Source organism: Theobroma umbraticum, unplaced genomic scaffold, assembly GCF_002168275.2.
Source record: "Theobroma umbraticum cultivar Fairchild unplaced genomic scaffold, ASM216827v3 scaffold_81.0, whole genome shotgun sequence".
Classification (NCBI taxonomy): Eukaryota; Viridiplantae; Streptophyta; class Magnoliopsida; order Malvales; family Malvaceae; genus Theobroma; species Theobroma umbraticum.
Genome location: NW_018397268.1, coordinates 1,129,559 through 1,138,688, shown reverse-complemented (window position 1 = coordinate 1,138,688; position 9,130 = coordinate 1,129,559). Strand labels below are relative to the sequence as shown.

The 9,130-nt window shown below is 33.1% G+C and overlaps 1 protein-coding gene across 1 annotated transcript in view; it reads left to right on the top strand.

Annotated features, from left to right (window-relative positions):
* The first annotated feature begins 7,418 nt into the window (after positions 1-7,418).
* The window catches only part of LOC110425460 (uncharacterized), a 2,010-nt gene continuing 298 nt past the window's right edge, over positions 7,419-9,130 (top strand). The window contains exons 1-4 of the mRNA XM_021440396.2: positions 7,419-7,975; positions 8,091-8,420; positions 8,563-8,917; positions 9,048-9,126. Coding sequence (XP_021296071.2) covers positions 7,643-7,975; positions 8,091-8,420; positions 8,563-8,917; positions 9,048-9,126 — 1,097 coding nt within the window. The 5' untranslated portion in view covers positions 7,419-7,642. The remainder of the gene's footprint in view (positions 7,976-8,090; positions 8,421-8,562; positions 8,918-9,047; positions 9,127-9,130) is intronic.

Genomic DNA, 9,130 nt, shown 5'->3' with positions numbered 1-9,130 from the left:
GTTTTGATTCAAGACATGTATAAAAGTTAAAGGTCCTTCCATATTAAAAAACCCATAAGTTGAACATTTATTTTCCCATCCATTTTCTTGCATGGGAAAAGCTTTTTCTTTCAAAACAAACACATCTCCCAAGAACTTGACCATTGACCACAGCAATTGCTTTCCTTGCATGTGAACCACCCTAGTATGCAACACTAACCTAGTGTGTATTATTAGTATAATGCATTAAACTATGCTACTATCTTTCAAACCAACATTTCCAAAATCTAATCCAATGGTATCCTATGCATGTGACATTGGGGGTCCACTGAAATTTCTTGAAACCCTAATAGCAAAGTGTTTTTTTTTTTTTTCAAAGGCAAAATCATGGCTTAGGTAATATGTATATCCATCTCTTTTGTCACTTTGATGCTTCAATCTTGCTCATAAAATCAAAGGGTTCTGATTTTTTCTTCTTCTTTTTTACATCCCCAAATGTGGGACCCTTTTGAAATGGGAAAAAGGAAACCTAGGACACAGAAAAACAACTGTCCTTCCTCCTCCTTCCTCCATTAAGCTATCTGCCATGGCATGTGAGGAGAGCAGGGCCAAAAAAAAATTATTAAGGGGTTATAATGAAGAAGAGGCTTAAGGCTCACTCAATGCTGCCAAGGGTAGGTGCCCTTAATTATATAGGACACCCACATTTTTTTTTTTTCTGATTTTCACTTCCTTCCCCCCATCATGGAAACAATCTCCTCCTTTGGTGCAATTTCCCTTTCTTTTTTCCCTCTCATTCCCTTTCAAAATCATATACCCCACTCAACCAATGCAAGACCAATTTCATAATGAGGGAAATTTGGGTTTACTAAATATAAACATAAGTACAAACATTTGTTTGTGTCGAGGTTGGATTGTAACATGTTAGTCCCCATCTGTTCTCTAGTTCAAAAGGGTTGCTATCTTTGCTTCTTTTAGCTCCACATTGGGTGGGGGTCACTTGCTAAGCTGATTTGAAGAATGCATTTCGCCTGTATGAACTTTTCCTTATAATATATCAAAAATATAGCATAATATAAAGACGGATTAAATTTATTTACAATCGAATTTAGGGTTTGAAAGTTTAAAAATTTTCGAGCTAACCATAGTTACTACCTTTTATTTTCAACAAGAAAAAATGGGTAAGTTTCAAAATCCCAATGCCTTTTTCATAAACTTACTCAATTATACAAATAACAAATCAAATACATAAACCGAAATAAATTAATATAAAGTCAGACCAAATTTATATACAGTAAGACACAAGATTTAAAATTTAAAATTTCTCGAGTAAAACCTAGGGTTGCTATCTTTTCAATTAATAATAATTAAAAAAAAGGTCAGTTTAAAAAATCTAGATAGCCTTTCTTCCACAAACTTCCTCGATTTAATGTAAAAAAACAAGGAATTTTATCTTATATTTTATCGATCCCACCCAAATGTTTAATTAATTTAGAAGAAGGATCTTAAATAGAAAAAAAAAATGCCCACTAGGCCGCAAAGGCAAAATGGAAAATTCGAAATGATATTTTACCAACCAACTGGAATTAAATTAATAACTTGATAAGTAGCAAAATGAACCCTACTTGCCTTTCCTTAGTATTATTTTGTAGTTTGCTTACTTTTTTGTACTTTCCAACTACTATATCCAACATAAAGCAAGACCCTTTTCTCTTTTTTTTTGTGCCCCTTTTCTTCCTTCTAGTGGGAAATTACCGTTGAGTTCAAATTTCAAAATTTAAACTTAAACTTAAAATCTCTGCACAGATTAACAAATATTCTTATGACACTGAAATTTACATAATAATGAAAAAATTCAAAATAATTATTCTTGTCTCTTAAATTAAAAATATATATACATATAAAAATATATGCATTCGAGATTAGTATTAATAAATAAATAAAATGATAATTTAATTAATCTTTTTATTATAAAAGAAATTACAATTATTATTTATTATTATTTTTTGGGATAGTAAAAGAGATATTACAACTGTTAATTGACAGAGACCGTTGAGAAAACTCCTTCTTTTCGGCGGGAAATTCGAAAAAATTTGCGGGAAGTTGAAGGAAGGTAGGCCCACTCAGAGTGGAGACCCATTTTTATTTATTTTTTATTTTTTATAAATTTTGTTTTTTTTTTGTTATTTATAGAATATGGTACAAAAACTCTTTTTTTCTTTTTATTTTTTCAAATATAGAAAAATAATAATTAAAAATATATATATATATATATTAAAAAAGACAAATGAGGAAGTAGTTTGTGCAGGCTGGACGGCAGACAGACCCCACACTACATCCACATCATGTGTCAGTCTTTCACTGTCCAAATGTGCAATCCCTGCTTTTTTATTTTATTTTTATAATAATTTTTATATATAATATTTGTTATATAAAAATTAAGAATATTAACTCTAAGAAAAATAAATAAAAATAATTTTTATTTTAATACATTAAATGAGTGCTGCTCAATATTAATGGAACTCGTAGAATTTCATACCATTAATCCATCACGGAAGGTCTCTTTCGTAAGGATTTTGAAAATTGAAAATGCAGTTTTTTAGTCAAATTTTAAAATTATTATATATATAAAAAAGAATTATTGAATGTTTATTAGAGTTGTTATTAATATGAAATAAGATATGTGGTAAAGTAATTGTAATTATAGACGATAAAATTGTTATACAAATTATTTAAATAAAAGTAAATAAATCAAATGTTAATTTATATTTAATTTTAATTATTAAAAATAACTTAAAAAGATAATAAATAAGTAATTATCATTTATATGTAATGCGAATCTAATCATTTGATAAATTTTTTTAATTTTAATATTTTGCTGTTGTAACACTTATCAAGGATTTTCTTAAGGGTATTGTGTTTTAATTTTATCAAATCAATTTATGAGAATTTTGTTTTTAAATGTTATTTTTCATATAAATTTATTATTTTTATTTTTTAATTTAAATTAATAATATAAGAGAGTGAAAAAGATCTAAGATCAAATCAATAAAAGTTTTTTTAAAAAAAGAATTAAATAAAAATTCAAATAATAAAATAAATAAATAGAATAAAAAAATCTTCTGCATGCTTCCTCCTTTTGACTAACGGTGATGTCATTTTCAGCAGGTAAATCTGTGGCCCCACCACCTCTTTTTTTTAATTATATTTTTTTTTTTACAATTTCCCCCTTTTTTGGCGGGAATATTACTGAACCCGATTGGATAATGGGCTTGAAGTCCGTGGCCGTTATGACGGAGCGGGACATTTTTAATTTAAAATTCTTTATGGGGTTTTGGAACGTTAACGGCGTTGACGGTGGAAAATGACAGCCGTTAAAAGAGGCGGGGATAAGGTAAAGGACATTTGGACAGTTAAGCTGCCGAATCTGTATTGGTGCCACATCATCCAAGATTCAGATTCCACGATTTTTGCTCTGCGGGAATTTTGATCCCTTCACCAGAAGGTTCACGGGGATTCCGTGACACCGTGGCTAGCTGGCAAAAAATTAGGCGGACGGGAAAAAATTAAGGGGTTACGTTAAAATTAGGGTTTTTAATGGTATTCATTACATGAACCATCCATAATTACTATTAGTCTAAATCTAAGTTGGAGCACTACTAAACTTTTATTAGTATTTGATTTGATATTTTTATTTACAAGAATGTTAGTTCATTTATAATAAATATTTTTTAAAAAAGAGTCAAAGAGCGATGAATAATGACGAAATATGTCATATTGGGTAAAAAAAGATGTTATATCAATTGCTTCAAAAGACGTTGACATATCTTCTTTTGTAATTAATATCTATAAGCATAAATTAATCAAATCTTTTTTTTATAACATATGTTATTTTTAATATTTTTGAAATGGATAAATACACGTAGTTTATGATTAAATAGATTGAACTCCCTTTATACTTAAATGAAGAGTACTTCACATAAACATTTTTTAAAACAAAATAAAAACCTTAGGGGAGAAAAAAAAGATAGATTAATTTTTTTTTTTGTTTTTATAGAATGTTGTGGGTGGGTGGGGGTTCCTACTATAAAGTATAATTAAACAAAGTAGTTAAAGATATGTATTAAATGGTTCAAATTCAATGGCAAAAGGACTAGAAATCACGACAATCTACAAATAATAAAAGTTTCGAGAATGAAAAATTTAATCATCTCTTATTTGAACTATTTGGCTTCAGATCAAACTCCTTTTAACATTTTTATAAAGTATTTTGTATTGAAAAAAGTATGGTATATAGTGACGAATTTAAAATTTTATATGAAAGACATTTAAAAGATAATTATATAAAATTATGGATCTGTTTAATAATTCAATTTGAAGTAAGACTTAATCATTAAGGAGTGACGACCCCCACCTTCGATCCATCCTTGGGTGCATGGCATGACTTATCCTACTAGAGCTTTAAGAGTGTGATGGGGGATGATATCTATGGCAACCCAACAAAGCTAAGAAAAAGGAAAATCAGCAACAAGAACAAAGATAGATGTTTGTGTGAGTTTTGACCATATCTTACTCTTCTTAAGCAAAGGGGGATAATGATAACAAATAATGCATGGAGAGGGATGTCCTAATGATGATGTTTGTGCTTTAATTAGTGGCCACAAAGTGCGGCTGATCAAAGTCAGTAATTGAAGACTCAAGGGGAATGTGCTGCTACATGCAAAATGCAAACAGCAAAAAAGGAAAAAAAAAAATGAAAGAAGAAAAGAAATCATAAGTGGGACAACAGCTTCTTTCTCTTCTCTCCCTTTGATCTATTTTAAAAGGTAGTAATAGACATAGGCAAAGGGAGAGGAGGGGGGGATCTTGTGTCATTTGTAACTCTTGGGGCAAAAAGAGTTTGAAAGTTACTTGAGGTTCACCAGTCATGGACATGGACATGGAGGAATGTATATCTAATTACCCCCACTTCACCCACAAGACAATTACCACACTAAGGACTTTGCATCCCTTTCTCCCTCAATAATGGCAAGTGTGCTTCTCCCAATGTTTAGTTTTGAATTACATATTAGTTACTACACTAAAAAATAAATAATTCAAAGACAAAATACTATGATGAGGCTCTCAAATTTCGTATTGATATTCTTAGAGATTTAAATTTATATTTGTGAGATGTCTTGTTTTATATATTGTGAGACTTGCTAGATTGAAGTGAATAATGTCTCATGGGTTGAGTAAGGGTCTCTTATCTTGTATGAACAAGAAAGCTATGAGTGGAAAATGCAACAACATGTAATGATCTGTCTTAATGACTAATTAATTAATAGATTAAAACTTGTATTAATGATTTTTAAATAACTTGGACGTTGTCCTTTTCAATTAATTGTTGTGTTAAAAATAGGTCCTAAGCGTGATTATACATTTAATTAATACTGTTAAAAGGGTCCATGATATTACAATTTGGCCACTTTCCACCAATTCCACCATTTCATAGGCTACAAGGCTTGTGTTATAAATGATGGTGAAATCACCAAACTTTAAGCAATTAGCACAATCCCATCCAAAAGCAGTGATTAATACGTTATTATCATGAGTTTTTCAATCTTAGCCACTATACCAAAAATTTGAACAAATCGACTTTGACTTTTCATAGTCTTTGATTACTCCCTTTAAAGGGTTGGAAGACTTTGCAATTTTCCTCCTAGTGCCAAGCATCATACCCACATCTCTAGCTATTGGAATTTGATTTGTCTTTATCGGCCAATTGGATATCCCAAAAAACCGACCCTTTGTAATCAGTTAAATTTCCAGTCTCTTTAACCCTAATTGATTTTATTAAGTCAAAAAAGTTAAAATAAAACAAGATTTTATAATCTAATTATTCGAGAGAAACACTCCCCCTTAACATCATTCGTCAATAAATAACAAGCTCCGACAGGAAGAACACCGAAACTAATAAATTCTTCATTTAAAAAAAAATCTTTATTGGTCGTAAAATCAACCAAAGCATTACCTTCTTAGATAACATGGCGAATGCGAACTTCCCATTGATGACAAAAGAGATCTCGAATAGCTTGAATCAAATCTGACTTGGAATATAGATGAACAAAAGGGGAAGCAATGGCTTAAAAACCCAAGTTTTGTTTTTTTTTTTTCTTTTCCTTAACATTTGGTTTGGATGATGTGGGAATTCAATTTGGATTGATGGAAATTGCCTTGGAAGCATTGATTGGCTTCAAAGTTCTCAAACCTTGCTTCATTGGCAACTGACTGGTCACTACCATTTTTCCCTTTGATTGATTCATGATATTGACACTATCTCTTTTGTAGCTACCATCTATCTACTATTGTTCAAATAATTGGTGACATAAAGATAACCATGATCAAAGATTATTAAACTGGCTGTAATTTTTTTTTTACCATTTTACTACATGAGTAATCCAAAAAGACCCTTCTTTCTGTTTTGTTTTATATTTTGGAGTATGAATCACCACAAAACCCTTTGATTAAGGTTTCTCTTTTTGTTTTTCCCCTTCCATTTCTTTATACTATAAGGTTAACATTACAAACAAGGCAAGTTCTTTCTCCAAACAGTAACATTCTTGTCATACCCTTCATGGAATTGGAATATCTTATGAATGTTTTTTTTTGACTTATTTTATATTTATATTTTAATAAATATGGATTCACTTAATCTTGAAAACTTTAATAAATTCCATTTATACCCAAAACCCAAAGCCTTGAAAGCACTTCACCCTCTCAAAGAAGGAATAAGATTACCAAGTGTGTGAAAGTTTCCAACCAAATCAAGATAAAAAGAACATAAAGATTTCATTTCCCAAATTACCAAACAAATAAGAAAAAATCTTTCAAAATCTTCCCTACCCCAACAGCACCTTAGACACACTCTTTAACCAATTTAATCATGAAAAATTTGAAAGAAGAAGAAGAAGAAAAACCCATCAATCATGAGAGAATAGGGTTAAAGAATCTGATGTGAACAAGAAGTTTTTAACCACTAAATGCATCAGATCTCCCATAAGTAACCCCAATTATTAATACCCAAAGTTTTGAATTTTCAAAAAAAAAAATCAAATTAGCTATAAATAAACTAGTAAACAAAGAAGTGCTTTACTTTTAATTGTTTAATTAAGTTTGTAATTAAGCCCAATGAGGACAGATGGCAGGTGAATTGCAGAGCAGGACAAATGTCCCCAACCACTGGGCCATTCCTTTCCAGTTGTTTCCACATCCTAGCACTGCACCCCACTACCCCACTCCTCCCTCCAATTGCCTTTGCTTTGCTATGCTCCCTCAAATTTTCAAGTTTTATGTATTTCCAAGTTTAGATATTTGCTTTTAAAAATTCTATCTTTTTTTTTAAAGGGTTTTTCTGTCTCAAAATGACCCTGAAACCTTAATAAATGCAGCTTGTCTTCAACATTCTCTACTCCTCTCTCTTCCGTTTCCTTCTCTCTCCTTCTCGTGTTGTTGGGTCCCTCTCTCTTCAGAGCCCAAACTTGGCCTCATTATTAAATCTTCTCTGCCAAGCAAGCTCTCCCTCGCTTCTCTTCATTAGCACCCCCTTCCCTGTTTTCCTCGGTTTTCCCCTGCTTTCCTCTGTTGCGGGTGTTTCCTTTTCTTGGGGGGCTATATTTTTTTCATGGCTGAACAGCTAGACGACGCCGAGTTTTGGCTTCCAGCCAAGTTTTTAACGGATGATGATATCGTTATCGAGAAAGAGAACCTTAAGAACAAAAACGGTGGCAACAACACGGAGTTGTTGATACCGAGTCATGGTTTCCCGATGGAGTTTCCTATGAGTTCGACTCCTTTGATTCCTCGTCTGCTCTCAGCTCTCCTGTCGAATCCGTTGTTGGTCTACGAGACTGAGAGCAGTGACGAGGATGAGTTCCTTGCTGGGTTGACTCGCCGACTTGCTCACTCAACGAGTCAGAAACTCACTGTTCCTATCCTTTCCCTGGACAAAAACGAGGTAATTAGTTCCTGGGTTATTTTTTTTTCATGTAAAGCCTTTCTAGTTTCCAACTTGGTGGTTTATTTTTATTTCTTTTATTTAAAGTTTGGAATTTTTTGGGGTTCTGATTCAGAAAAGTGGAGTCTTAGCGAGTTCACCGCAGTCGACTCTGAGTGGACTTGGAAGCTGGTCAACTTCAAGCAATGGCAGCCCGAATGGCCCTTCTCAAGTTCCTTCCCCTCCAACAACTCCTTTTGGTGCTCAAAATGACACTTGGGATCTCATATATGCCGCAGCTGGCCAAGTTGCAAGGCTGAAAATGAGCAATGAAGCACCTAAATACACCTGCTTCAACTATGGAAGAGGCCTCCCCAAGGCCCAAAGTCATGCCGTCATGAGGAACTCAAGCTCTGGGCTGTACTCAAGTCAGGGTCTTTCTTATAATCTTGCTCAAACAAATCAGGTAAGCTTGTTTCTTTTTTCAGTGAAGTTTCAACCTTGTTGAATCCTTTCTTTGGATTGTTTCTGTTATAACTTGAGGAAAAAGGTTGGGGGTTTTTGTTGTTCTAATCTGTTATGGGGTTCTTTTCCTTTCGTTTTGTCAGTATCATGGAAGGCAGGAACAAGTGTTAAAACCTCAGTGCGGTGCTGTTATGGCAAGGCAAATGAAGGCAAGCAACTGGCAAGCGCAGCTTCAACAACAGCAGCAACAGCAGCAGATCCAGAGTAGAGCAAGGAATAATAATGTTGTTGGGGTTAGACCCTTGGGGTTGCCTCAGTCTTCATGGCCTCCTCTTCAAGTTCAATCTCAGCAGCAGCAGCAACCTCAACACAACTCTGGTTCTGGCATGAGAGCTATGTTTCTCGGTGGATCTGGTAGCGTTAAAAGAGAGTGTGCTGGAACTGGTGTTTTCTTGCCTCGTAGATACGGCAACCCTCCCGAACCTCGCAAGAAATCAGGTATTAATAAAAACTAAGCTTTTCAGCTTTCTTTTTGGGGTCTTTTTGACCCTTGAAACAACATATTTTCTTTCCTCGTATCAGTGATTAATTTTGGGGTTTTTGCTTTGTTCTCTTTGGTGTTAAACAGGTTGCTCAACAGTTCTACTTCCAGCAAAGGTTGTTCAGGCTCTGAATCTGAACTTTGATGATACTAATGGTCATGTTCAGCCA